Raw genomic sequence first — 27,113 nt, forward strand, 5'->3', positions numbered from 1 at the left:
TCCTCCTCCTCCTCTTCCTCCTCCTCCAGCGCCTGCGTACTCGCAGCCGCCCTCTTCCCCTCTCTCCCCGCTTCCTTCCTTCCCCCGACGAAGCTTCGTGAAGATTCCGGAAGGCTCCGGCCGGTTCTTTTCTCCGAGGCACCCGAGCCGCACCGCTCCAACAGGCTCCCGCTCTTCTTCCCCCACCACCCCGCGCCGCCGCCGCCATGTCCTTGCTGTGCTACAACCGGGGCTGCGGCCAGCGTTTCGACCCCGAGACCAACACGGAGGGTGAGAGATGGCGGAGGGGTTCCTCATTGTGCCCTGATGCGATGGGGAAGAATGGAGGGGGGTCTGCAGGGGAGATCTGAGGAACCCCCAGTGCCCGGTCAGAATGCGGAGCTGTCCCGGAGCCCCGGGTATGGCCAGCAGAGAGCAGTGACAGGGCAGCACTCGGGCTGCCTGTGTTTGCATCCCCTACCGCCTGTCTGCTGCCGCAAACTGCTCCTCCTGGCCTGCTCCTCTCACAGGAGACTGATGTTTTTATGTGGTCCTTTCCCTCGCTAAATTTAGGGATGAGCCCGAGTGTTAAAAGAGGGCTGGGGGGGGCGGCTGGACAGCGAAACCTGAAGGACTAGCGGGGAGCCCGCCTGGCTGGTGACAGGTAACAAACTGCTGTCCTGTCAGAAGGAGCAGCTGATAACATTAAAAGATTTTGCACCTCTTTGTAGGCTTAAGTTTGCTCTTGTCAGAATGCTGCTTGGTAACAGGAGGGAAAAGAGGTGGTAAAAAGCAGTTTTTATTACTGTGACATACTGTAAAGGTAGAAACTGGAGGCCTTGAGCAACAGAATTTTTTCTTGAGAGTGCTTCTGAACATTTCTGTGGGTGTTGCATGCATAGCAGTTATATTATCAACTATTACTTCATTAACTTACAGTACATGTACTCATAGCAGGTAATTAAATGTGTCTTATGATCCATGCTTTGCCAAGTGCTCTGAGCTCTTGCTGAGCTTCCCCTGTGCATGCTGGGGGTCCTGTAGATGGTGAAACATCATCATCATTCCTCAGAGGCTGCACAAGGGTGATCTGAGCTCTCAACAGGCTTGTCCTCAACTGGTTTGTGAAGTAACTCTCAGGGCTGAATTTCTAGACTGGCCTCTTTGCATTAGCTTAATTTTTAGTGACGCATGAGATTAGAAATGGGCTAACGTGATCTAGCATGTGTACATTCTGTGATTAAGAACCACTGCTTAAACTGTGTTTATTTTTCTGAGCTAAATCTTTTCAAAGAGAAGGGCAGAATTGTGTGTAAGATTTGCTAATATTAGTAACAGCAAAAGCAGGCAGTTTGGAATGCTTCCACTCAGTAATACCCCACAAAGCAGATAGGGTTTCTTATATCAAAATTTTTCATTAGGACTTCATAACCTGTTCTTGCTATTCAAATAACAATTCTTTGCAATTCCTTGTGTTCTAAAGAATACATATGATACAAATTGTAGTAGACCCAATGTAACTGGCATGGCCCTATGCTAACCACGTGGTGCTTGGATTGAGAAAGACAGCTTCTCAAGATTTAAGTTGTGTCAGTAAGTGACCGGAACATTTAATGGAGTTCCTGTGTCCTAGACTAAGTAGTTCCAAAGATAAACACAGTTCTTCACAGGCCACTTCAGAAAATCAAGTTTGACGTTTTTATGCTGAAGTAGAATGATTACAACTTTCAGCATCACTAAACTTCACCAAGATCAATGGGATGATTACTGCTTAGACATCTAAATCCCTATTTAGCTGTGTTTAGCTGTCAATTTCAAATGTTTCAGTGCTGGGAGGATGTTTCAGTCCAACATACTGTAGGGGTTAAGGTTAATAGCTGTTAAACACTAAAATATATATTCCTTTGATAAGTTTTATATTAACACAATCTAATATTTAAGTATAAGACCAATAGTTATTAGGAAGCTTTTTCTTTCAATGAAAATAGAAAATAAGTCCTGTTGGCCTCTGGATGTTTTAGTGTTTTTGTCTAAATTCAGCCTACAGTTATAGATATTGCCATAGTGATGACTGGTGTACGAGGCCATTAATCTTCTCTTTAGAATCAGATGGCTGAAATAATATATGCATATATTTTCTGTAGAAACTCATTGTTTCCAAAAAATGAGCAAGTGGCAACTGGCTGACATGAAGGACTCAATGCCTCTTAAAGAGAGGCAGAAAAAACAGCCTGAGGGAAAGCATTAAAGGTATGTCTACACAATTGTGACTGAATGCACAGTTATGAAATAACTTGTGGCGTGCCTAGCAAGGTACAAATTTAACATGCATTTTAGGTACATTAGCTGCTTGTTACATTCACGCTGTTAAAAACTTGTGCAGCATCTGATGTGGACGTTAGAACTTAAAACCCTTCTGCCCCTTTTAAAGTTGATTATTTTATTTCTTTAGAAATGAATGTCCATATGAACATTTCTAATACATTTCAAGGCCAAGTCAAAGTTTGCTGCTAAAAAAAAGCTTTTGTGTAGTTTTGAAAACAGTCCTCCTTAAATTAGGAAAGTTTTTTGTAGTCCTTAAAACTAAAGCTGAAAAGGTGGTGTGCACGAACAGATTAAAAGTGTATGTGGTAAGTGTGTTTGTCTCAATTTCCTCAGTGTACTGCAACAGTTTTTGGTTTAGGTCATAATTTGGAACTTTGTTAATGTGGTTTGATTTGGTCCTTTGCCAGAACAGAAAGACTTACTCTTTCATGATTGTTTATACCCTCTTACCTTGATCAAACTTCATGATGTAGTACTTGTAAGATAAAGATAATTGCAGAGCTGGTGAAAACTTATTTTATATATTTCTGAGGTGGAGAGAGGTGGAATTGGAAGAAGTTGTAGCCTGTATTTTTGGAATTCATCTGTCCATTCACCTTTTCAACTTTCTTTAACTTTGGTCCCTATAATTCAAACTCTGTTCCTATAAAGTGCACCCTCTGATCCTTTGTCTTCCTTGCAGCATTCTGTTTCTCAGACTGAGTCTTTCTTTGTGAACTCTTTATAAGCTCTTTCTATACTATATTTATCCTGATTTCCGCATTTTATTCCAACACTGAGAAATTCAGAGGAATTCCATGGTAGTTTCCTACCTTTAGCAAACTCTTGAAGACATCGACTTTCCCAAGTAACTGAACAAAATTCATCAGATTTAATGAACTTCCACTGCTGCCAGGCTGTAAAGCACAGCTTGCAAAATATTGGAGTATTTCCACAGGATAGCGTGTCTGTAGACATAGCTCATTTCATCCTCAAGAATTCAACAGGATTGCATTTTAAATAGCTCTAAGTTTGCCTGACCTATACAATTTTCTACTGTGACATGTAAGAAAAAGTGTAATAAAGTGCTTCAACAAATTAGCAAGGATGTAGAAGTAAGGTAATAGCAATCCAGCAGTGTGTGCACTGTGAGACTGGGATTGGTTTGGGTAAGAAATCAGCATTTTAAAAAGTGAAAATTTGTGGTACTGCCATCTCCAAAATGATCTGAGTATGAGAAGAATAATTGCTTGAAAAAACTTTTTTGTCCCTATTAAAGAAAGGTATTAACAGCAGTGGAGAGGTGAGCTATATATAAAACAGTAAAAAACATAGAATGTCAACCACAGGCTGCAAGCTGAGCTCAAACAAATCAGAAACACAACACATTTCTAACTGCTTAAGCGACTGTTGCTGTGTGCTGAATGCCCCTTTTCCCCCACCTAATCTGAGATGAGATATTGTTACGAATGTAAAGTTTACAGGGACGAGAGTTGCTGGGCTCAGTGTGAGTGGAAACAAGTGACATTCTGCTGTTCTCTGAAAGCAGAATGGGTAAGTCCTGCTGCCTCCTTTTGCGGCACTGCCTCAGCACCTTCTCTTGTGAAGCAGGCGTGTCGCTCCTCAGGTAGCAGCAGGGAGTGGGTTGTCAGCTGCTCCATGATGAGAGGGCTTAAGGAAGCAAGGAGAAGGGATCAGACTTGGCCAGATGGACAGACGGATGCCTGTCTGTCTGACCTGTGCACTGGAGGATAGCTGCTGCTGAACTACTTGATTGTAAGATAGGTTTTGGTCTTGAGAAATGGTGCACTGATAAACAGCACCTCTCTCGTTTGAAACCACGTACTTGTCAGGGATCAAAAATAGTAATTAAAATCTTCTCATTCAGAAGTAATCTTTGTTGCTTAGTTCCTCTATGATGGTTCTTATGATAGCATGCTTTCATACTTTTGGAGAAGAATAATTATTTTTTAAAAATATAAAACTAAGCAGTGAAGTCCTTGGTACAAAGCAGTTTGGTTCTTTGTACATAGTAACAACATTATCTTATGTTCCTGTGAGGTTTACCAGCCTTAGCTTTTCATCCTGAAGCTGAAAGAATTGGTAGAAGTTCACGGGCATGTAAGTCCTGCTGAGGGACGAATGTTCTGAAATACGCCTCTTCCAGCTTGAGGTGGGAGCTGTCATCTTAAGGCAGTGTGTCTGTCTGACTGCATTAGTACCTTATAATTACATGCTGAATATATAACTGAAGAAGAAAAAGTTCTTTAAAATTTACATTTTTTAAAGTGAAATAGTGATTTGTCTTTAGCCCATTTAATATCTGTAGGCAGACTGTCAGTAAAGTTATTACTTCTCTGATTTGCCTCATTATTTGAAATGTGATATTTCTTACTCATGTGTTTTATGAAGGTGTATTATAAAAATTGTTACTGTTTGTGTTACTTTAAATTTTACCTGTTTCTACCAAAAAAATGCTTTAAAGACTAGAAGGTAGCTAGTGTTTCCTATTATGTTCTTAATCAGATCATTAAAATATTATCCATGAGTATATGTCAAAGATGTTACATAATCAGAGCAATTATATTACACGTCAGAAATACATACGTTAAGTAAAAAAGGAACAGTTACTACGTAAAAATCTGCTATGTTGATAAACATCTGTGAATATTAACAGTTCAGTTAATAGAAGAGGTATTTCAGCATGGTGTTTGTACAGAACCTAGTAATAACTAGTGGTATTCACATGGCTGAATTGTGTATATTGAAGATTGGCCTCTGACTTCATGACCTTAAACATCTAGGAAACTGCCAGCAGTGATAAGAGAACAAGCTAATTACCATGGATAACTGAATGAACTCTGAGTGTTTCTACATAGAAGGCCTTGATCAGGTGCAAGCAGATGTATGTGATCATGTAAATGAGTGTTTTATGTTTTTTGTGTGGCTGCAGGGCCGCCTTTATCACATCACTGAATTACTAATGAGGACTACTGTTGAAAGCAAGGGATGATCTGTAGAAAGTTTACTTCCTCCAGTTACTTTTATAGAAGTAAAGAACAGAAGTTACTTTCAGGTGTATGTTTCGTGATTTACATTGTATAATACAGGGGGGGAACAAAAAAAGAGCTCAATTATTTCGGTTTAATATATGTACTCAGAAAGCTTGTTCTGTGAACTCTGCATTTTCCTTAATAATCACGTGCATTTGGGTAAGTGGTGGGACAGCTCATGACCTACCTGAATTGCAAGCATGAAATTTTTGCTAGGTTTGTGATCAGATGAATAAGAACTCTTGGTATGCCTAAATATTAATAATAGTCATTTTCTTCTAGATTCATGCACGTATCATCCAGGTGTACCGGTCTTTCATGATGCTCTCAAAGTAAGTATGCAAATATCTTTTTAAGTCTTATCTTTCCATATACGTAAAATAGTTGCTTGTTTTCCTTTTTCTCTTTTCCCAAGTCTGTCAGTTCTGTACAGTAATGTCCAGTCTATAGCATTGGAGCAGCCCCATGAAATTAGAAAACCACACTTATTAAAACTGCAAAAGGAACTGAAAACTGTATTCACACAGTTTAAGTGTTGTGCAAGTCTGTTTGACTCGTGTTTCTGCTAATTGACTTTAGGTATCTCTACAATTTAATTAGGTCCTCAGAATAGGTCTCTGGATATGTTGAGAGGAGTCATACTCTTTCAGTTAATTCACTTGCTTGGAATTTAGACCAGCTGTCTGCACTTAACATGACTAGAGCACTAATGTGAATGTGGCATTTGCCTACTGTGGAAATTGATTGTGTTCTGTTAATCTGAAAAATTTATGTGTGAGTTAAGATGGGACTGCTCACCCACCCATACCCCTGATGGAGCTGTCTTGGGCTACATCTTCAGTAATGAAGTACATATACGTGGGACTGTCTGTAGTGGTTAGGCCAACTACATAGCCCACGTTTGTTATATTAAACTGTTCTGCTTCAGGATCTACTGGATACATCCAGAATGTCTTCTGAGACTGATTTGACAGAGAACTGCTTAGGTTGGCCAAAACAGTACTGGAAATCCTTCTAACAATTTAACAGTATATGGTCAGAAATCTGTGGTCCAGACGTGGAGCCTGGCTCTGCTCTGTTCAGTGTACTGATGTTGACGTAGCCTCATTGTCCTTTCTTAGGGATAGAACTGCTATTTAACCAAGCTGGGGGCAGTCATTTTTTCCTGATATTTAGGAACTGCTTCTGGCAGTGCATTTCAACCCTGTCCCATAATGTGGGTGTTTGGGGCATGTGAGCAGCACTACAGGCTGGGAGATGAGTGGTTAGAAAGGTGCCTGGCAGAGAAGGACCTGAGAGTATTTGTTGATAGTCGGCTGAATATGAGCCAGCAGTGTGCTCAGGTAGCCAAGAAGGCCAACAGCATCCTGGCTTGTATAAGACACCGTGTGGCCAGCAGGGCTAGGGAAGTGATTGTCCCCCTGTACTTGGCTCTGGTGAGGCCGCACCTCGAGTACCGTGTTCAGTTTTGGGCCCCTCGCTACAAGAAGGACATGGAGGTGCTCGAGTGAGTCCAGAGAAGGGCAACGAAGCTGGTGAGGGGTCTGGAGAACAAGTCTTACGAGGAGCAGCTGGGGGAGCTGGGGTTGTTTAGCCTGGAGAAGAGGAGGCTCAGGGGAGACCTTATCGCTCTCTACAGGTACCTTAAAGGAGGCTGTAGCGAGGTGGGGGTTGGTCTATTCTCCCACGTGCCTGGTGACAGGACGAGGGGGAATGGGCTAAAGTTGTGCCAGGGGAGGTTTAGGTTGGCTATTAGGAAGAACTTCTTTACTGAAAGGGTTGTTAGGCATTGGAATAGGCTGCCCAGGGAAGTGGCTCAGGCACCATCCCTGGAGGTCTTTAAAAGACGTTTAGATGTAGAGCTTAGTGATATGGTTTGGTGGAGGACTTGTTAGTGTTAGGTCAGAGGTTGGACTGGGTGATCTTGGAGGTCTCTTCCAACCTAGATGACTCCGTGTGAGGGCTTGTGTGTGCTGGGTAGCACGTTTTCTGTGAGCCAGCGGTCATGTTGCAGGGCACGAGTCTGGTAGCAGCCGCAGCGTGCCACTGGCAAATTACAACAGGAGCTGTTGGGTCAAATGTGGTAGTTAGACTATGGCAATTTGTTTTCTAAAAAAATTATAACTGTACTAACAACACAGTATATAAGACCTCTTCCTAATTACAAGGACAAAAGTTATAAAGTTACCTCAAAAGATTGTGTTTAATTTCTCTTAGAGAAGCACTACTATTAAAACAGATACTACTTCCCCCCCTTCTTCCTAACTCTTGGTCTAATTAAATGTATTGTAATTTTCTATGAGTAGTTTTCTTCCTGATGTGAGTTGTAGGTAATTGGAAGTGGGCGGGTGTGGATGTTTTACTTCTGTGACTGTAGAAATAATGAGTATTTTGAGGATATTTTAAAACTACCTTCTTAAAACCCAGTGTCTCATTGCTTAAGCTCTCAACATGCTAGAAAAGTGTGTTTGTTGGTCAAACTACTGGTTTCAATAAAGTTCTTTGAGTTCTGAGATTCAAAGTATAAAGAAAATTTTCTCTGTAACTGGGTTTCTGATGAAAAATAAAAAAGTTCTCAGTTGATGTACTTGAATAGATGGCTATGCAATGCAGATCTCCGGTTTATGGAGGGAAATGACCAGTTTAAAGACTTGCCTAGTGCTCAAGGAAGGAAAATATCCTGATCACTTTATAAAGGGGGCTGTACATTATGCCACAGGTGAGTCTTAAGTATAATATTTGTTTATTCTGTAACATCTATAAAGATGTTACTTTACAGGACAAAGTAATCTTTCTGTATTTTTCTCATACAGAGTTGGCACTTGTCATGGATATGTTGCCTCATGTTCACTGCATTTTTCTGATTAAGGCAGCTGTAACAGGTTTCTCTGTCTTTTAAAAATGCAGATGATTACAGTATTGTCCAAAGAAGAGAATAAAATAATTGGTGATCACGAAGTGCCACATCTTATAAAGCAATATAACTGGTCTTTTGCTTTTTATAAACTGCTGCTAAATAAAGTAATCATGCTTGTTTTGGTTTTTGTTTCAAAATGTTTGTAGGGTTGGTCATGTTGTAAGAGAAGAACAACAGACTTTTCTGACTTCTTAAGCATTGTGGTATGTACTCATGATTATTTACAATTTTACACTTGTCAAATCACAGCTTACATGTTTAAAATTTGCTTGCTTTTGTTACAACTGTCTTAAATCTTGAGTATGCTACTTTTCCTGCTATAATGTTGAAGTTGAGTCTTATTTTTCAAGTTATAGTGAATATAATTAATTCTGTCAAAATCTGTTTACAGACTTGTTAATAATGAAAGGTCAATGTGCTGTTTCTTGCTTCTTCGCTTGATTTTGAAAAGTATGCATTTTTATTTAAAGTGCTTGCAAATGAAGATATTTTCTGTCATAGTTGTAGGATTACTTTTGTGGCCAATGTTATGAGTTGGGCTAAAGTGGAAGATGGGTCTGAAAAAATAAGAAAACTTGTTGTGGTTTTTGATAACTTCTAATTGTGCACACAAAATACACTGCATATATATGTGTATGTATATAAACAAACATATCCTTTCCATAATAGGGCTGTACAAAGGGTCATCATAATAGTGAGAAACCTCCTGAGCCTGTTAAACCAGAAGTCAAAACTACCTCTGAGCGAAAGGAGCTAGCTGAACTGAAACCCAAATTTCAAGAACACATAATTAAGGCACCAAAACCACTGGAAACAATTAAAAGACCAAGGTATTGTATACAGAATTATTTTTTTTCAAAATCTGTGGTTGATTGACCAAGTTAAAGCTTATTTGATTAAGTGTTACACAGCCTGTACAGTGTAAAAAATCCCAAATTAACGTTAAAAGAGCTTGTGTTTGGTAGCAGTGATGATGTTATCTTTAACTTCACAATGAGATAAAAGAATTTGGGTTAGGACAAGGTATTACTGAATCTCTCAACGCTTAGCTTCACGGGAAAACAAACTGTGGTGTAAAGCCTCGTAGCTTAGAAAGCCATTAGCAGTACTGTTTACCATTTTAAACCTACATAAAAATAGTAGGGTGCGTGCATGTAGATTCCTTAATCACTCTGGTTTGATTCTATTGTTGTAGAGTACTTAAGTTTTCCTGTTGAAAACTAAGACCTTCTTCTAAATTTCTAGGCTGGTTTTGCATTAAGAGTGAGAATGGGCACTTAGGAGTCTAGTTTGTTGTTGTAAGGGAGATTGGAAAGGAAGAGTCTTATTGCAAGATTGAAAATTACTACTCTGTCATTTTTTGTAAATTTTTTTTCATGAAGTTGACATGAATACATGGACATTTTTTTAGCCCAGATGAGCCAATGACAAATTTGCAGCTGAAAGTATCAGCTTCCTTGAAGCAAGCACTAGATAAACTGAAACTGTCATCAGAAAACGAAGAGAAAAAAGGTAAGGTTATAGGCAGGTTAAGTAGGTATATGACACTTCTTGTCAGATAAATAAATAAGATGCTATTTTTTTGTTGTTGTTTCTGAGATAATTATGTGACAAAGACGTTCATGTTCTTAATATTCTGGAAAACACTTCACAGTCTGTAAAACGATAATCAAAGTTAAATGTGAACAGTGTGGGGGCTTAGGTATTAGGAGCGGTATGTTCCCATAGCAGTTACTTGAACTGCGTATTATGTAAGATATCCTGCTATAATGAATATGATGGGAACATTCATTTCTAATCAAACGGCTGAAAGAATTTTCCAAGAAATGAACTCTACTCCTTTGCAAACGTGATACCATATGATGCCTTTCAGAAATTGGTGAAATTCTGCTGAAAACTAGCTGGTTCTCCCTTGTCTACTTTCCATCTTTTTTTTTTTTTCTCCCAGAGAGCATTTCAAGTTTGGTTCTTTTAGAAATGCTTTCTAACTTCAACCTATGTCCATTTGTGACTATTTTATACCCTTTTGTGCTTTTGCTAAAACTTTCATTTTGCTCTTATTTCTCCTTGGTCTATTAATAGCAGGAGCTTTTGACAGTCTTAGTTTTACCGAAAAGATAAAAAAAAAAAAAAAAAAGTGACTGCAGTCTTGTGATTGTTTCACTTACTGTATGATTGTAGTAATCCTCTTCGTGCTTTTTTTTCCCTACTTAAAACACTGTAAATGTATAGAACCTAAAACTTGATGCACAAATAATATAGTTATTGGAATATTTGCATAATTTTTTGTTTCTTTGTACCTTTCTGGCAGATTTCACTGACAAGAAGATAGATGACTTGTTTTTTCTAATCTTTTCGGTTCTCAATAAAAGCAAAATATTTTGTACATTGTATACTTCAGTTGCTTTTTTCTGTAATATGATTCTTTTTGCAGAGGAGGACAGTGATGAAATCAAGATCGGGACAGCATGTAAAAATGCAGGCTGTTCAAAAGTAAGTGGTTTAGTTTCACTCTTACACTTTCCTGCTAAACTATTACGTGCTCAGTTTTGTCTTGCTTTGGATGTTCCCCCTCCCCCAGTACAAATCGATTGGAAATAGCATAAAATCCATCAGGCTTAACAAGTAAATATTCAATAGCATACTTTAGTATTGATAAATGTGAGCTGTTTTGTATGGTGGATGTAGTAGGTATCAGATGTTTCATGTTTTTTTTGAGGTCCATCCCAAACTTAGAATCACGGAATGGTTTGGGTTGGAAGAGACCTTTAAGTACTTCTACTGCCCTGCTGCTATAGGTAGGGACACCTTCCACCAAACCAGGTTGCTCAAAGCCCCATCCAGCCTCATCTTGAACACCTCCAGGGATGGGGCGTCCACAGCTTCTCCAGGCAACCTGTGCCAGGGCCTCACCACCCTCCGAGTGAAGAATTTCTTCCAAATATCTAATCTAAACCTCCCCTCTTTTAGTTTAAATACATCCCCCCTTGTCCTATCACTGCACCCCCTGACAAAGAGTCCCTCCCCAGCTTTCCTGTAGCTCCCTTTAGGTACTGGCAGGCCACTGTGAGGTCTCCCCAGAGCCTTCTCTTCTCCAGGCTGAACAACCCCAACTCCCTCAGCCTGTCTTCACAGGAGAGGTGCTCCAGCCCCTTGATCATCCTCGTGGTCCTCCTCTGGACTCATTCTAATACTTCCCTGTCCTTTCTATGCTGGGGGCCCCAGAGCTGAACGCAGTACTCAAACTTCTAATCATTAAGCTTACCAAATATACAATACTGAAGTGTTTCAACTTAAAATGTTAAATAATATAGTGGTGAGAGGTGGCTTACTGATAGCACTTGAATTGCTCTTGATAACCTGAATGTACTTCAGAAACATCTGCAGAGCTTATCACGTAATGCTTCCTGCCAGAAGAATCACCAAAGAAAATTGTTGTAACACTTCTAGCATTGAAATTAGTCTTTATATTACATGGTCTTTTAAACTGACATTGTTCTTTTCTTTGTTTATGGTGTGTTTTGTTGCCTTTTTTTTTTTTTTTATTGGCACTTGTTTTGTACAGAACAGGACAGTCAAATTGCAATAGGTATTTCAGTGGACATCTGAAACTTTCTGAAAGTTTCTACTGAAACTCTGGAGAAGGATTTAGGGCGTTCACTCGTTTGTGTTAGGAAGAACTGATGTGATACTCATTGGCAGGGATGCATATTGTTTGATTTGCTTCTAGTTAAGAATCATAGATCATAGGACCACGTAGGTTGGAATAGACCTTCAAAATCAAGTCCAACCATCAGCCTGACCTACCAAATCCCGTCACCAAACCGTGTCCCTTAGTGCCACATCCATACATCTCTTAAATACCTCCAGGAACAGGGACTCCACCACTTGCCTGGACAGCCCGTTCCCATGTTTGACCACCCTCTTCATGAAGAAATTGTTTCCAGTATCCAATCTAACCTCTCCTGGCACAACTCGAGGCCGTATGTTCAGTTCCTTCTCCTGAAAACTGAGTAAAGGAATGGAAAATGGATGTGTCCTGGACCGTGCAACTTTAATGTATTTCCTTTGAAGTACTTTCTTTCTCTGAATTTTCAGAGTATTTTTAAAGATGGATATCTCTGAGATAAAGTGATCTTTATGAACACAGCTGATGTCACCAATGATGAACTCCGTTGAACCAATAGGAAGTACAGCTTGTAGAAAAGGAAAGCCAGGGAAGCTTTTGTGAATGGAGGTTGAGTAATTATTTTTGAAAAACTAGAGCAAGCCATTGCATTTGGATGCAATGCCAAATGCCAAAGCATTGCATTGCATTAACTACTGGAAAGCTTTATTTTACTTTGTTCAGTGTTCTTCTTTTGGGTTGTGTTTTGTTTGTCTTTTTTTTTTTTTTTTACATTTTTTTTCCCACTTCCTGTAATAGTAAGAAACTTTAAATGCTTTTTTTTCTTTTTTTACCAGACGTACCAAGGACCGCACAGCACTGAAGATGTATGTATATACCATTCTGGTGTACCTATATTTCACGAAGGGTTAGTATTCAGTTTGCTTGATTTTTACTTTTTTTTTTTAATTAGTCTGTTACCTGTTACTGCTTTCTTTGTAGACGTTACCTTGTTTTCATTCTGTATTTCTCACAGTCGAAAATGGCAGTGATTGAAAAGGGTCTCCTAAATTAATGGTAATATTGCATAAAGGAAAGATCTTAACTATTTACAATAAACAGTGTCCTAAATGTTTTTTGTTAATTACCTTGTTTGCAAACTTTAAAGGATGAAGTATTGGAGCTGCTGTAAAAGGAAAACGTCTGACTTCAATACATTTTTAGCTCAAGAAGGCTGCACAACAGGAACACACGTATGGACTAAAAAGGATGCAGTGAGTAGCATTAACATTTGTGCTATAGCAGGGCAGATAAAGTCCATGCAGTTGCCTGATTTGGGGGAGGGGTGTATACAGAAGGGTCTCTTTCAGACTCAACAGAATTTGGGTTCTGTTTACACGTCTGGTTTTCTGGTTTGAAGCATACTGAATGTCTTGGTTTGACTACCAGTAGAGCAAATACGGAGAGAGCTTCTTAGTTTATGGCATTGCAATGTTGGGAAAAAAAAATGCAGAATTAAAAAACGCAAAATATTTCCATTTGAGGTTTAAAAAGTTCTTGGAGAATGTCTCAGAATTTAATAATGGAACTGAATGCTTTAAAAAAAAAAAAAAAAAGTTGGTCACATGTTGGATGCAGATGAACACACAATTCCTGTTATGAATATATTCTTTAAATTCTTGATAATGCAGACATAAGTGTCAGTTAACAAAAGAAAACGAAAAATGTATTATAAGAGGGTGCAGTCGAAGTCCTTTACTTCCTCATTCAGAGAATTGCTGCTTGCTTTGAAGTTTTGTGTTAAAGCAGTAGTTTCAGATATTAAAAAGGAAAAAAAAATAAGCTGAAGTGCTAAGCCTAAAGCAGAAGAGCATTCTTGTAAAGAATTTACTCAGACATTAAGAAACTGTTCGTTAAATGTGTGCATATTGAGATAATGGGCTTCTAGCCGATTGGAGTCCCTGCTTTCTTTGTTTGATTCCTTCCCACTACCTGCTGGATAACTCTGGTTTTGTAAAGGAGAACATGTTACTTTCATTCCATCAAAGTGTTCCTGCTTCTTACCATAGTCTCTGTCATGAACACTGTTTTCCTCACTGCTATTGTATATCAGGGTCCAGTATCTGAAATATAGAATATAGTTGGTTTTCTTTTTGTTGTTGTTTTTTAATAAATCTAAATAGAGGTTTGCACTGTCATCTGAACACAGGGTATAGTCCTATGCTAGCTATGTTTACTGGGTGTTAAAATATTCCTGATTAATAATCCTGAATGTTTTTTTTTACCTCATAATCTTTTATTTATATAGGGAAAGAAGGTAGTTCCATGCAGGCATGATTGGCACCAGACTGGAGGAGAAGTGACTATTTCTATATATGCTAAGAACTCTGTTCCTGATCTGAGCTATGTAGAAGCAAATAGTACAATGGTGAGTTCCTACCTTAATACGTAATTCCTTTCTAATTCTTACAGAAGCTTGAAGTTAGAAAAATACAGCTTCTACTTTATTTATTAAGCAGAAATACAGCTTCTGCTTTATTTATTAAGGCAGAGGTAGAACAGCATAAGAATCTTTCCTGAGAAACAGCGTTTTCTTGGCTTTTGTGTTTGTTCAAGTACACACAACTTTTTTTTCCCTTCTTATTTGGACATCTTCAAAAAAAAAAAAAAAAAGACGTTAGAGGCTGCAATATGGTATTGCAGAAAAATCTTCAGACTTCTGCAGTTAAAACTTGAATGTGATGGAATTCCATCAGCATATGTGTAAATAAGTATAGATTTGTAATTTTATTGTATTTGGCTTAAAGTAATTGAATATTGTTCTTGATATCATGCACTTTCACGGGTTGTCATACCAAACAAGTGTTAAAATGATACCTTCTGTGATTCCTTAATCACTTATTTGGAGAAAATGAAAAAACTTCAGTAAGCTCTATGTGGCCACTATGGTACACAGACTAAGACACTTTTAACACAGCCTATTAGAATATGTTTTCCACTTCTGTGTTTGAGGGACAGTTTGATCACTTTGTTTGTTGTAGGATCTGAGTCCTAATATGATATATTTTACTTAAACATACTTGAGGTGTCTCATGTTTTATTAGCCTGACAAAATTTTCTGTTGTTTTTCCTTTTTAAGTTAAATATTCATATTATATTTGAAGGAGAAAAGGAATTTCATCGCAACGTGAAATTATGGGGAGTAAGTATAAGAACATTGTTTCTATATTTAAATAAAAAAAAAACACACAGCAAAAGAAATAATACCACAAACCCTCAGTTACTTCTCTTTAAAAGCAGTTTATTTTTCCTTATTACTTATTGAAAAAAAATAAATTGCACGTCATTCAGTAGTTAAATGTAAATCTAAATCTAGTGCCCCAAGTGACTGGGCCTGACATCGACTCGTATTTGAGTGGAAGGTTAAACAAGATGACGTCTCAAGATTCCCACCAACCCAATTTGTCCTAAGATTCTATCCTAAATACGATAGTGGTGTTAGATAAAAACTCTTAACGTTATGTAATTACTTTTTTATCTATGCATTAGACCTATGTTTATATTGTATATACATGTTCATAGCTTGGGAATGGGAAAGGGCTGGCTTTTCCAGATAAGAGAGAACTCCATCTACCTAAATATCTGCTGAAGTCTAGTGATAAGGTACTCTTTTGAATTAATTCAGTTTTGTAAAGTGAAGTGTGACATATGTTTTCTGTTTCAGGTAATTGATGTAAAGAGGAGTTATGTGAACATGACAGCTACAAAGATTGAGGTTACTATGAGGAAAGCAGAGCCTCTATTATGGGCGAGTCTTGAATTACCAGTATCCAACACAGAACAAAAGAAAGAGAATTCAGATCAATAATAATTCCAAGAGACAAGATATATCCCATCATGAAGTGGTGACTTGCTACTGTAATCAAGTATTTAACTTTTATATAGATACTTTTTTTTTTATGCTAGACCTTATGTTCCACTCTACAAAAAAAAAAAAAAAAAAGATGCACAGTAAATGAGGGTGTCAACTTGAAGAGTAATAGCTGGTTCTTCTGCTCTTGCTCCCGTGAGTGTATTTATTCTAGCTGGAGCGTCTCCATGGGAATTTAAAATAAGAGCTATTGCCCTGTGTTTACAATCTTACCTACTATGCACTGACTACCCAAACACATAAGCTTTCAGTCCACAGCGTGTGTTAATTTTTCAAGTGTTCTGTTTAGACTGGATCTCCTTGGTAGTATATGTTCAATTCAGCACTCTTCATTATGAAGCATACAGTATTACAGATCTGAGTTTTTGAAATGATAAACATGCAATTCCACATCTAAAATAAAAAGGCACATAAAAATAAATGTGAAAGAACACTTGTAGACTTCCATTTTTGTTTGCTGAAACTAATGTTTGTTTCAATATCTGCTGGCTGTAGAGGTATAAAATAAAAGGTATTTTAGTAAATGTTTCAGTATTTCCCGACTCTTGCTGTCTTTCAGGTATAAAAGCAGATCAGATTAAAATAAGAAAAAAGATGGCAAGAGGGGATTTTTCTTATTCTCCTAACTTTGGTACTTGAATTTTTAAATGTAAACATGAATGGACAGTGAATAAGGCTGAATAACAGCATCTCAGCTGTAGAAAATACACAAACTGCAGAATATTGTAAAGTTACCCAGCTACTGTATATATTTGACAGTCTTTACAATGTCTATTCGGTCCTATTCTGCAAAGTTCAAAACTGAATTTTCTCAGAGTCGATATTTTTAGGAGGAGAAGACAGTATGCACTGTAGGTATCTTGGGAAAATCCTTTCTATGTAGATACGCAGAGCTCTTGTTCCTGAGGATGGTAATTTAGGAACTAAATTTATGGGATAAATAAAATCTTAGAAGAAACAAACAACAAGCTTTCAAATGCCTGTCTCAAATCGTAATTGTACTGTTGAGCTAAAATATTTTTAAAATATCTTTTTGAAGAGCGTAGGCAAAATTGTAATTTGAAATTAGGACCTTAAATTTGTTTTCAGTTCTGCAGCAATAATGATTTGTAGCTGAAAACAGGATAGTTTTAAAGATGAGACTTCTGTCTAAGGAATAATTCATGCAGTAATACTGCTTTCTATTGCTGCTTGAAATCGTTCCTTAATTTTAGATTGCAGCTGAAAGAAAAATGTTTTAATGTGTAAGTCAACCAAAATATATATTATTATTTATTATGCCAAAACTTAAATATATAAACAAGTAGTCCTGTGGACTGTGGAATGTGCTGATGCTCATCTATCTACCTTGGCAGACCTGAAATGAGTCCAAGAGAAACAGTGAAAGTAGTAAAGGCATTCTGAAGTCAAGCAGGGATTTTTCAGAATCTTAGCGTTTTCCAACAGGTATAATTTGCGTTGAGTTCAGAGTGCTGTCTTCAGTAGTACTTGAAATCCTTGAAGTAGTAACACATGCATTACTGAAGAAACCAGCCCCAAACACCTAAAAAGTAACGCTGGTGTTGAAATGTTTTAGTGCTGCTTTAACTTTTTCCTTATTGATTTGGAGGAAGTGTGGTTGCTTACTCCTTTGGGCCCCTGTTAAAAGTTCAAGTGCCAAGTTCTGCCTGAAAAATTCTATCGAATTCTAATAATGCCTTTTAAACAAAAATAAATGCATTTGAAAATGTCAGATGCAGTGAAGTGGTAAGGTACAAGCTTACAAAAATGTATTCCTGCAGTTGCACCTCTAAAAATTGTTCAGGTGTTCCCCATTGGGTTCTGAGCAGACAACGGCAGCTTTTATTAGTGTAATACTAAGAACAGTTACTTCAGCAGATGGAAGATTCTAGATACCTGTAGCTATCAGCATGCCATCTTTTTTTTTTTTTAAATTCAGAACTCTGAACTTGAGCATTGTTTAAATACCAGCATAAAATTCCTATTTAACAAGTAAGATAAAAGGTGTGTCTATCCATGGGAATATATAAATACCCTGTTATAAATACCCTAAATATATCCTGTTTTCCACTTTTTTTTTTCACAAATTTCCAGTTTAATTGCACCATCATATGCAGTAAATTTGCATCACGTAAAATTTGAAGAACTGCAAGGGAAACAGAATTTCTTCAAAAACAAAATTTCTTTTTTTAAGCAATTCTTGTGAACCCTGAGTATACTAAGCACTTAATTGAGCAAAATCTATATGAATGGACTTTTGCTTTAACATTGTAGACTTTGGGACCCTGTAGCTGTTTTTTATACTCCTTGAAACTAGATTCTGCTAGAAGCAGGATCAACATTGTAGTAGTGAGTGGAAAAAAGCTCCTGCAGACAATGTCCTTGGTTTTGCTTTTTTTTTTTTTTTTTTTAAGTATTTGTTATTCATCCCTTCTATTCTTGTTGTTCATACTCTCAGCAGGGAACTACAGATGCCTCAGGAGTTGCATAATGGCTTTTCCCCCTCAGTGACAGGGTAAACACTTTTAAAATGCACCTGTTTAAAAACGTGAGCAAACAAAATCCCAGTTTATATCAGGCAAAAAAGGTGTAGATTTTACAAATAACAGCCTGCTTCTCCATGGCTTATGATGATTTTCAAAAAGTTAAGCTTTCAGATGGCATATGTCATAAGTCTTGTTTAACTGCATTCTTAGCAGCTTTTTATAACTATTTGCGTGCATCCGTCATCAAGCTGCAAAAGCTGTATTGCTGAACTTGAGTACTTTGAGCAGATCATTGTGGTTGCTCAAAACAGTCTTCAACACACTGGTGTTTTACAAAATGACATCTTGATGTGGCTAATGGTATTTATTTTCAACAGAATTGGGTTTGACTTTGACTTTCATTAGTAAGGGGAAAAAAGATAACTATGGTATATGAAAATAATCATAATGCTTCTCAAATGCAAGTTTTGAGAACTAAGCTAAACAGTCTTGCTCATGCAGGCTGTCACCTATTTAATAATAGTGAAATTAAATAGGAGAAGTGCGAAATGTTATGTACTGGGATATGTGCAGTTCAGTTTGCCTTTCATGGTTTTGAGAGTTGTCCTGTATTTAACAAGTTGTTTAACTTGTGGTCTAGCTATATTTTTATAATTCATAAGACTCTAAAAAGCTATACTGTGTTTCAGAATGGGTTTGCATATTACATGTAGACAGCACATTATATGTCTCAGATATGACTGTCCCAGGGGCATGTAAAACTTCACAATACATTTTTAATGAGACAAAAACTCTGTGGGTGCACGAATTTGTAACAGAAATCTTAAATCTTTTCCTCATGCTTAAGCCCATTTTCCTACCTACTATTGTATATCTAAAACAGAACATTTCCTGGAGGAGTTGGAGTTCATTTTTAATGTTCACACGCTGTTAGCACTTGGCTGTTCAGATGCTCTGTTATATTTTACATGGCACTGATGTAACTTCACAAAAAAATCTTCCATCTGATGATCTTCTGGAACACCTGCATTATCAAGTCACCATTTCAGTAGTTTAGAGATTAATTATATTAGGAATTTTGCCTTGAAAAAACATCTACTTATTCTATGTAATGATGCATTTTTTGCTTGCATTCTTTAAAAATGGCATGATTACTGGTTAAATACTGTACCTGTTAATCAATTGTCTTTCCCTATGGCTACTATTTTTTTGTCTTCGTTCCGGAAAGAGATCCTATTTAAAGTAATGAGTTACGTGTCTGGAACACTGTTTTAAGGCGCTAATAATTTTGCTATTATAAATAAGAGTCTTGAATTACGGTTGGGGGGGAGAGATGTCTTTTTGCATGGTTGTTTGATTCTGCACATTCATAAAAAAAAAGCAGAAATGAATCTGATGTCTTCATGTTCCATTTTTTTCTAAATTTATTCAATAAAATTCTTATTACATGCTGGTTATGCTTGGATTTTTTGACCTTGTTACGGGAGAGGACTTCTGTTTGGATGTGTAACACAGTTATGAAAACGTGGGCATTTTCCACGGGTCAGTCCGTATACAAGGGAAACTGTGTCCAAGGGGCACAAAGTTCAACCCATGTTCATAAAACCAACATCTTTCTATTGAATTGCTGAACATTTTATTTTCGTGTTAGCATGAACAGGAATGAAGGAACGTGCTGCACATGAGTGTCATCAAGTGTGCGTTTGTCATCAGTCCTGTGAGTTCAAAGGGAAGGGGGATGTAGAAACAGATACCTGCCATCTAAAGGTATGTGGAATGCATGGATGTGTTTTTCTTCAAATTAATTGATCAGCTCTGTGATGACTGATTGTGGCTATCCAGAAAGTGTTTTTTTTTTAATTTTGTTTTGTTTTTGTTTTTCAGACAGTTCTGCTTTGTACACAGGGAGCATCCTCTTGAATAGGATATTTAATTTTTGTTACCTACTAAAAGCAACTATTTGAAAAATTAGTTTCTGGTTAAATATTAATAACAGCTGCATTGCAACCAAAATTCATTTAAAGCTAGCTGGAGGCAGAACTGTACCTTACAGCAATCTATAAAATGTGGTTAGTCCCAGAACCTTGTTCTCTGGAATGTTTATTTTAAATTTAGCATAAATATTGATACTGCAGTAGCGTTACAGAATTCAATGCTTAGGGTTGTACTAACTGTGCTTCTAGCTTAATATGCTTAACCTAATTTGTTCTTCCTCATTGAAAATCAGACTTGTGTATTAGAGGCACTTGATACTGTGCACTTCCAGACCCTGAGGGACTTTTTAAATTTTTAAAGGAGTGCCTTGTAATCAAGTAATATTGTATACGTGAACGTTAACCCAAATTTCTGAAGTTCTGCCTTCACTTGTGAATGTAGTTAGCATTTGGTTTGTTTACTTACTAATATAGTCTACAACAGAAGCATTCAGAATTATTCTTTGACTGGAGCTCCGAAAATCAGAAGCCTGTCTGCAGCTCTGTTAGAAAATTGTTACTTCAATGAATTTATAAATTAAATGGAGCTCTTATGCTTGCCACGAGCCATGTGTTAGCAATTGTAAAGAAGATAAAATGGTAGCAATGAATGGAGTATGTTTAAATGTAGTTGGAAAATAATTTTAAAGTCTTAAAGGTTTTCAGATTTTTTTTTTGAAAGATACAATATAAATTGTAGAAAACACATTAAGACTGAAGGTTAATACAAAGCAGCAACTCCAACTGTGAATGGTCTAAAGCACTGAATATTTGAAATCACAGAGCTTTGTAATTTTCCCCTTTTTTCATAAAGGTTCACCTTGTTGCTGTGAGCACAGTGGCACTGAAGCATTTCTTCTTTTCTTTTTATTTTTCCCCAATAATGTTTTACTTTAAAACACAGACTGTTTCGTTTATTGCGCCATTATATTGATCCACAGGGCCTGAAAACTGCAGAGGGGTTGGGTTTGCCCAGTGAAAACTGGTGTAAAACCTGGATGTGGTTGAGTGGCAGCACCACTGAGCGTATGGTTCTTAAGCTGAAGCACGTGTTGTTTTCATGAGTTTTTTCATTTCACAGTTGTGTTATTAGCTCGGATGTAATGTAAATATGTTAGTATTGCATTGTGGCAGCGCCGTATGCCCTCATTTTCCCTCCATGCATTTTAGGTACTCACTGTTGTCTGCAGAACAAGCACTAGCCATGAGAGAGATGATGTTTTGTCACTGAGTGAGACCTTGCTTATATGTCAGAACTTCTCCATAATCTGGTAATAGGTTTTTGGTACAAAACTGAGTGTAATACTGCCTGAGAAGCAAGTGCTGAGTTACACTCAGAGTCCTGTATAAATGTATAGCCCTCAGTCAGGCAATCATTTGTCAGACTCCAGGTGGCTAAAAATGATTGATATTTGTGAAAGCAAAATCCAATCAGGCTGAATTACGTGAACTGGGCTCGTTAGAAAATGTGAAAAAAATAAAAAGCTTTCTCACACCCCGTTTCTCAGACTTGCCAAGACTATATACCAAGTATGTGTAAGACTACATATAAGTAGCTGTCCTTACTGAGTGTTCTCTGGAAAATTCGGGCTCTCCCCCCAGGTAGTCCCTGAGTACAGGTCCCTGCTTACAGCTCAATAAATACAGCACTGCCACAGCCGGTAGCAAGGCACCAGCTCCTTCCAGCTCTGCAACGCCTTGGGACTTGACAGGCTTGCTTTGTCTGAACTGCTCATCGCCTGCCTGGAGATCTGTGGTAGCTCATTTGGATGTTTTAATAATCTTCTGGTGACCAGGCTATTGCCTCATTTGTTCTATCTTTGATTCTCCTTTTATAGTTTATGGTATAAAAATATTTTTATATAGATAATAGTAACAGGCTTTTATTCTGTGTGGAGCAACGTATTCGCAGCCCTTGCATTTCACTGCAGAGGAATAAAAGCCTGATAACATTAGGGGACATGAAAGCTGTGGCACAGGGTGCAAGGTGTGCCAGGAAACACGTAGTAGCCCCAAACAGACACCAGGATGAGGAAAAAGCAAGCATTAACCCCACACTCCTCGTGAAGGGCTTGGGACTGCTGATCACTGGCTGCAGCTGTCCCACCCCAGGCTCAATCAAGCAAACTCAGGACCCAGCAAGGCAGTGGAAGGGGTAGATACTAGGCAGTATATATTTAACTATTTTAACTGGTTTTAGTTTTTCTATAATAAATAGACTGAGATAAAAATTGTTTGGACACTCAAAATTTTAATTACACTAACAGTAAACTTGGCTTTACTTGTAAAGTGTTTCTTTCTGCCCCTAACAGGACAGGGGGGATGCTTGTGTTTTACTCCTCTGCCCTGGCAGTGGGTGACAATACACCAGTGCAGTTCCTGCACTTCCGTAGGGCCAGGGGCCAAGATAATTCTCTCTGAACTGTGGGCTGAAGATGGAGTTTTAGGGCAGGCATAAGGTGACAGCATGCAGGCTCAGATGGAAAGAGTATGGAAACGTGGCCTGAGAGAAGCAGAGAGCTGAGGAAGCGAAACAGTGCAGCTTTGTTCAGGAGGGAGGTGTTTTGGTTCCAGGAAAATCAGAAGGGAAAAGTGATCTCGGAGCTAAGTCTTTCGGTGCCCAGTGTTTGCAGCTGACCATGCTTCCCTAGCCTGATGTCCTACTGCTTACGGGTTACCTAAGGATGTGTTGCCACAACAGTTGCTGTGTCCAGCAACTGGCTTGAGTTTCCTTCTAAAAATACAGCCAAGTTTGGAGATAATGTGGATGGCAGCCTCAGGAATGCGTCAGCAGCTCACTGTCAGCAAGCGAGCCAGCAAAGCACATCTGGGGAAGGTGCCATGTAAACATAGCAGGTCTATTCTTATCTGATCCACTCCTGTGAAATGCTTTTCCCATTATTGCCTCTCCTGTTCTTTCCCTTTATGGAAGATTGTAATACACGTTTACTTGAACCAGGTCCAGCCCCTCCTACACGACGTGCTTTGCAAGCCAGTCCTCATCCTTCTTTCTCTTTCTCCTCCATCTCCCCTTTCTCCTCCTCTTCCTCCTCCTCCATTCTTGGAGCTCCCCAGGGGCTTCCATCCCAAAAATGGCTGTGCCTGACATTGACTTGAAGAATAAACATAAGTTTTCTTGGATGAGGAAGAAAATATTTAAAGGTGTCAGATCTATCAGGAAAAACACTGATGGCACTGACATGAGCTGCCTTGACTTCGTGGATTACAGCTGGCCCAAGTACAGAACCAACCCGTGGGACAGATGGTGCCTAAACCATTTAGGCTGAGTTCCTTCTGCTGATGAATAGCAGTAACTGATGTCCCTGCTGAGCTTTACTCAGAGCTGAAATCTAACCATGCTATAGACACGGCTAAATTACGGGGTTAAACAGCAGTCACTTGTACTTTACTGGAGATACTTTAAGTCTCAGGGGTGTAATGGCAACAGACCCTTTCAGACCCTGTTGGCATCTTCCAGAATCTCCTCCTGCTGCTGTTTTTCTCAGGATTAATGTGGGGTCACTGTGTAGCTTCTCTCTGCAGATGCTGCACAGCAGCTCTTAACCCCAAATGGCATCACTGCAGGATAAATTATTTCTGCTCTCAGGCACTTTTGTTATTTTCAAAGACCCATGACTGACATTTTTAATCAGTACCTTTGTTCAAGGAGGAGAGCAATCAAACCTTAAAGGATATATTTATTTATTTTCATGGGTTTCAATCAAGTGCACATGAATAGGGGACCTCTATGGGTTTGGTAATCAATCTACCTCTAGAATGTAGTAGAGAGGAAGAGAACGAGATTTAAGCTACTTCATACAGTTTTCAGGATGTATATACTTTCATAATAGTTACTAATAAAGTCAAGAAGAGGAAGGAAGCAATAGATTCCAGCTGTGCACTTACTCTGATGTGAGATTTAATTTCTTTATACTGCTTCAAACAGCACATGGAAACAAGAGAGAACACGCTACTTCGTAGCAGCAACGTAATGGCACAGGGCTGCAAAAACTTTCACTGCAAGTGTATGTTTACTGGAGAAACATTTGTTCACTTAAGTGAGAGGTGGTTTATTTTGTTACTGAGATATTTGTAAATTAAGAAGAATGCGTGCTACGTCAGATATTTCCTTTTTCTATAGACATTCCTTGTTTGCCTTATCCTCTGATAGCGCCTAGGGCAGTGACCACTGACAGCTCCCCAGGGAGATGAGCAAATTTAATGGGTTGCCTCCACTAGGCAGAAGTAAAGAGCACAAAAATGTAGTCACTGTTTTGGTGTCCTCAGCATTGTGCTACCTAATGCTCTTTTATGTGCATGCTAACGAGGTGAGCTAAGGTGACTGCATTTTTCAGTGGAAAAGGTAATGGATGGACTGTGGAAGTGTGGTCTCCTTGGGTGCAACAGGCTTGATATGTGAAAAGCAAAGTAACAGTGGATTACGAGCACGGTATCCGTAGGTACACAGTCCTTCATCTTTCAGAGATGCTTATGGAAGTGATTCCAATGCACGCCCTTCTTCTGGGTGGTATCTTCCCCTCAAGCCAACTTCCCAAAGGACTAACAATTGGCATTTCTGGTTCCTTTGCCTGAATTCAAGGCATTTGAGATGAGAGGCTCTTTTGGTAGCCTAGTAGCTGTTACGTCCACTGCCCCGTTTCTCAATTCTGTGTTTTTTAGTACCCCATCTGTTCTACTCCCCATAAAACAGAAAGCATTTTATTCCCACAACCTGCTGCAATTTATGGTTGTGAGATAAGCTGTAGTATATTTTACATAAGAGAAAATACCGGTTATTATCAGCTCCCTCACAAATTGGAATGTGATTTAATAAAATTCTTGCAACTTTATTAGTTGTAAAGCAAGTGGATGAGAAGTACATTTAAAGGGCAAATGAAGCAAGAATCAATTTTTTTATTTTCTTTTTTACAAATTAAACAGTTTTGTACAATTATCCTTCTCATGCATTTCAGTTTCTCTTTGAATGTATATGCAGCTCCTGATGGAAAGCTGTCTCAGGTCTTATTAGAAGACAGAATTACTCCATAATCTCAAGCCCCGTGCCAGTAGCGACCACACTGTCACACTCATCCATCTCCCTCAACTGGAAGGAGACATCTCTGCATGAAAAAGCTCTGCCGGCGGGGGGAAAAAAAAAAAAAAAAAAAAAACCTTGCCATTGGCTTGAGACTAGTGAAAGCACCAAAAGGAGCAGGGACATTGGTTCTGTTACCCCCTACAATCTCTATTTTCCAAAGTGTAAATAAAGGAGGGAGGTGCACAGTGATTTTCAGAGGGGTGGACGCTCACTGCACTCGCTGTTTGTGGCTCTCTGCATAAATCCCCAATATCATGGTTTTGGATTTCCGCATAAAAGCAGCTGTTTTCTCTGGTTATGAGGAAAGGCTGGTAGCCCTTTCAGCAATTAGCCAGAGGGCCACTATTTTATTTTCTTTTTTTAGGAAAAGAAAGCAAGTCTGCAAAATGAGCGCTCACCAGTCCTGCAGAATGGATACTAAAAATAGAGATACTTTTGGTGTGTTATGTGATAAACGCAATTAGTAGAGCAAGATAAATGTATGTGCTGAGGACTGCTTCATTTGTGTTTTTTTTTGCTGAAATGGGTGGTGTTGTTCAGTGCTACGGGCAAGATTTGCTGACAGTTTTGCAAATAACTGGATTATACATCCAAAAGATGTGGGGCCTCAAAATTGTCAGATCTTTCAGAAAAAAAATCTGATTGGGAATTGAATCTTCCTTCTCCCCACCTGCTTGTCCCCCAGGTTGTCTTCCATTCAGGGTTGTTCTTAAAGTTACAGTTTTGCCAGTATCAGAGAAGCAGTAATTTCTAGCTGCGGAGTTGCTGGAGCACAGAGCTCCTGCTCCCCCTACCAGTGCATCTGTGCGACAGGAGCTCAGGTACAGCAGGCAGTTCGCAGAGCCTGGGTCGCTGCAGCCTGACTGCAGGGCATTCAGACTTTGCTATTTCAGCTTTTCGAAGCCATCGTCCTATGCTACTTCCTTCAGTGTCCCTGCTGCTGCCTGCACAGTGAAGGCTGCAATGGAAATCTGCCTCTTCACTTCTTCCCAGGCTTCCTGCTGATCTGCTTTGCTTTCAATATCAAACACGGCATCATAGATCCCCGGGAAGGACTCGCCAGCGTACTTGTTGTGACTGCTTGGAGCAAAGATGACATGTCTGTGGGGAAAGGAAAGAATGTAGGTATACTAAGTAAAAAAAAAAAATCATTAACAGAAACCTCAAAAAATGATTGAGCAATTGAACGGTGTTAGTTAGAGCTGGGAAAGGAATGTGAAAAGAGGTGGGAAAATCTATGGGAGAATTCTTGAGAAGAACACAGATTCTTCAGAGTAGAACTGATTGTATTGGAACTGAAGTGGGCAAAACCATGGCTTAATTTTTTTTTTTTTTTTATAATTGATAGTTGCATATTTATTTTCAAATTTATTTTGTTCACATGAAGTAATGAATCGCATTTATAGATGCAAAAGATGCCCCCCAACTCAAAATAAATACTAAAACTGCAATAATAGATGCAAGCAAAAATAAAATATATTTAAAAAAATAAATAAATCTCTAAATGTTACCTAACACCCAACAAGAAGAACTGTAGAAAACAACCACTTCATTCTTCCGGAAGTGTGAACAACAGTTTATCCTAGGAGGTTGGAAGTGTGATTCTCAATTCTACCTGCCTAAGGGGCTTCTGGCATGGTGTGAAAGCCATCAAGCAGTGAGTCAGATGCACCCAGGCATTACGAAAACGGGGATGGTGAGAGCAAAGGGAGGCGCTCACACACCTGACGCTGAAAGCTGGCTTCCAGCAAGTGTTCCTAATAAC

At 38.6% G+C, this 27,113-nt stretch overlaps 2 protein-coding genes across 3 annotated transcripts in view; one reads left to right on the plus strand and one right to left on the minus strand.

Annotated features, from left to right (window-relative positions):
• The first annotated feature begins 60 nt into the window (after nucleotides 1-60).
• CHORDC1 (cysteine and histidine rich domain containing 1) lies at nucleotides 61-19,730 on the plus strand. 2 transcript variants are annotated; one of them, XM_040544281.1, is made up of 12 exons: nucleotides 61-270; nucleotides 5,619-5,668; nucleotides 8,400-8,456; nucleotides 8,923-9,083; nucleotides 9,665-9,765; nucleotides 10,688-10,746; nucleotides 12,718-12,788; nucleotides 13,029-13,134; nucleotides 14,169-14,288; nucleotides 15,000-15,062; nucleotides 15,585-17,609; nucleotides 17,945-19,730. In XM_040544281.1, exons 1-11 carry the CDS (start codon nucleotides 207-209, stop codon nucleotides 15,726-15,728), a joined length of 996 nt encoding a protein of 331 aa, XP_040400215.1. In that variant the 5' UTR covers nucleotides 61-206; the 3' UTR covers nucleotides 15,729-17,609; nucleotides 17,945-19,730. The 2 variants fall into 2 exon arrangements, with proteins under 2 accessions (XP_040400215.1, XP_040400214.1); XM_040544280.1 differs by lacking the exon at nucleotides 61-270 and adding an exon at nucleotides 5,278-5,359.
• Nucleotides 18,204-27,113, minus strand: part of LOC121063645 (N-acetylated-alpha-linked acidic dipeptidase 2-like) — a 47,186-nt gene continuing 38,276 nt past the window's right edge. The window contains exon 19 of the mRNA XM_040544279.1: nucleotides 18,204-26,449. Within this exon, the coding sequence (XP_040400213.1) occupies nucleotides 26,260-26,449 (190 nt within the window). The 3' untranslated portion in view covers nucleotides 18,204-26,259. The remainder of the gene's footprint in view (nucleotides 26,450-27,113) is intronic.

This window comes from Cygnus olor, chromosome 1 (genome assembly GCF_009769625.2).
Source record: "Cygnus olor isolate bCygOlo1 chromosome 1, bCygOlo1.pri.v2, whole genome shotgun sequence".
Classification (NCBI taxonomy): Eukaryota; Metazoa; Chordata; class Aves; order Anseriformes; family Anatidae; genus Cygnus; species Cygnus olor.

Bases quoted from the DNA above. Each gene is read 5' to 3' on its own strand.
- CHORDC1 (XM_040544280.1), top strand. From the start codon at position 5,293: ATGATCTGTAGAAAGTTTACTTCCTCCAGTTACTTTTATAGAAGTAAA. The intron at 5,360-5,618 runs GTGTATGTTTCG...ATTTTCTTCTAG, and splicing joins AGAACAGAAGTTACTTTCAG to ATTCATGCACGTATCATCCA. The intron at 15,063-15,584 runs GTAAGTATAAGA...TTTCTGTTTCAG, and splicing joins GCAACGTGAAATTATGGGGA to GTAATTGATGTAAAGAGGAG.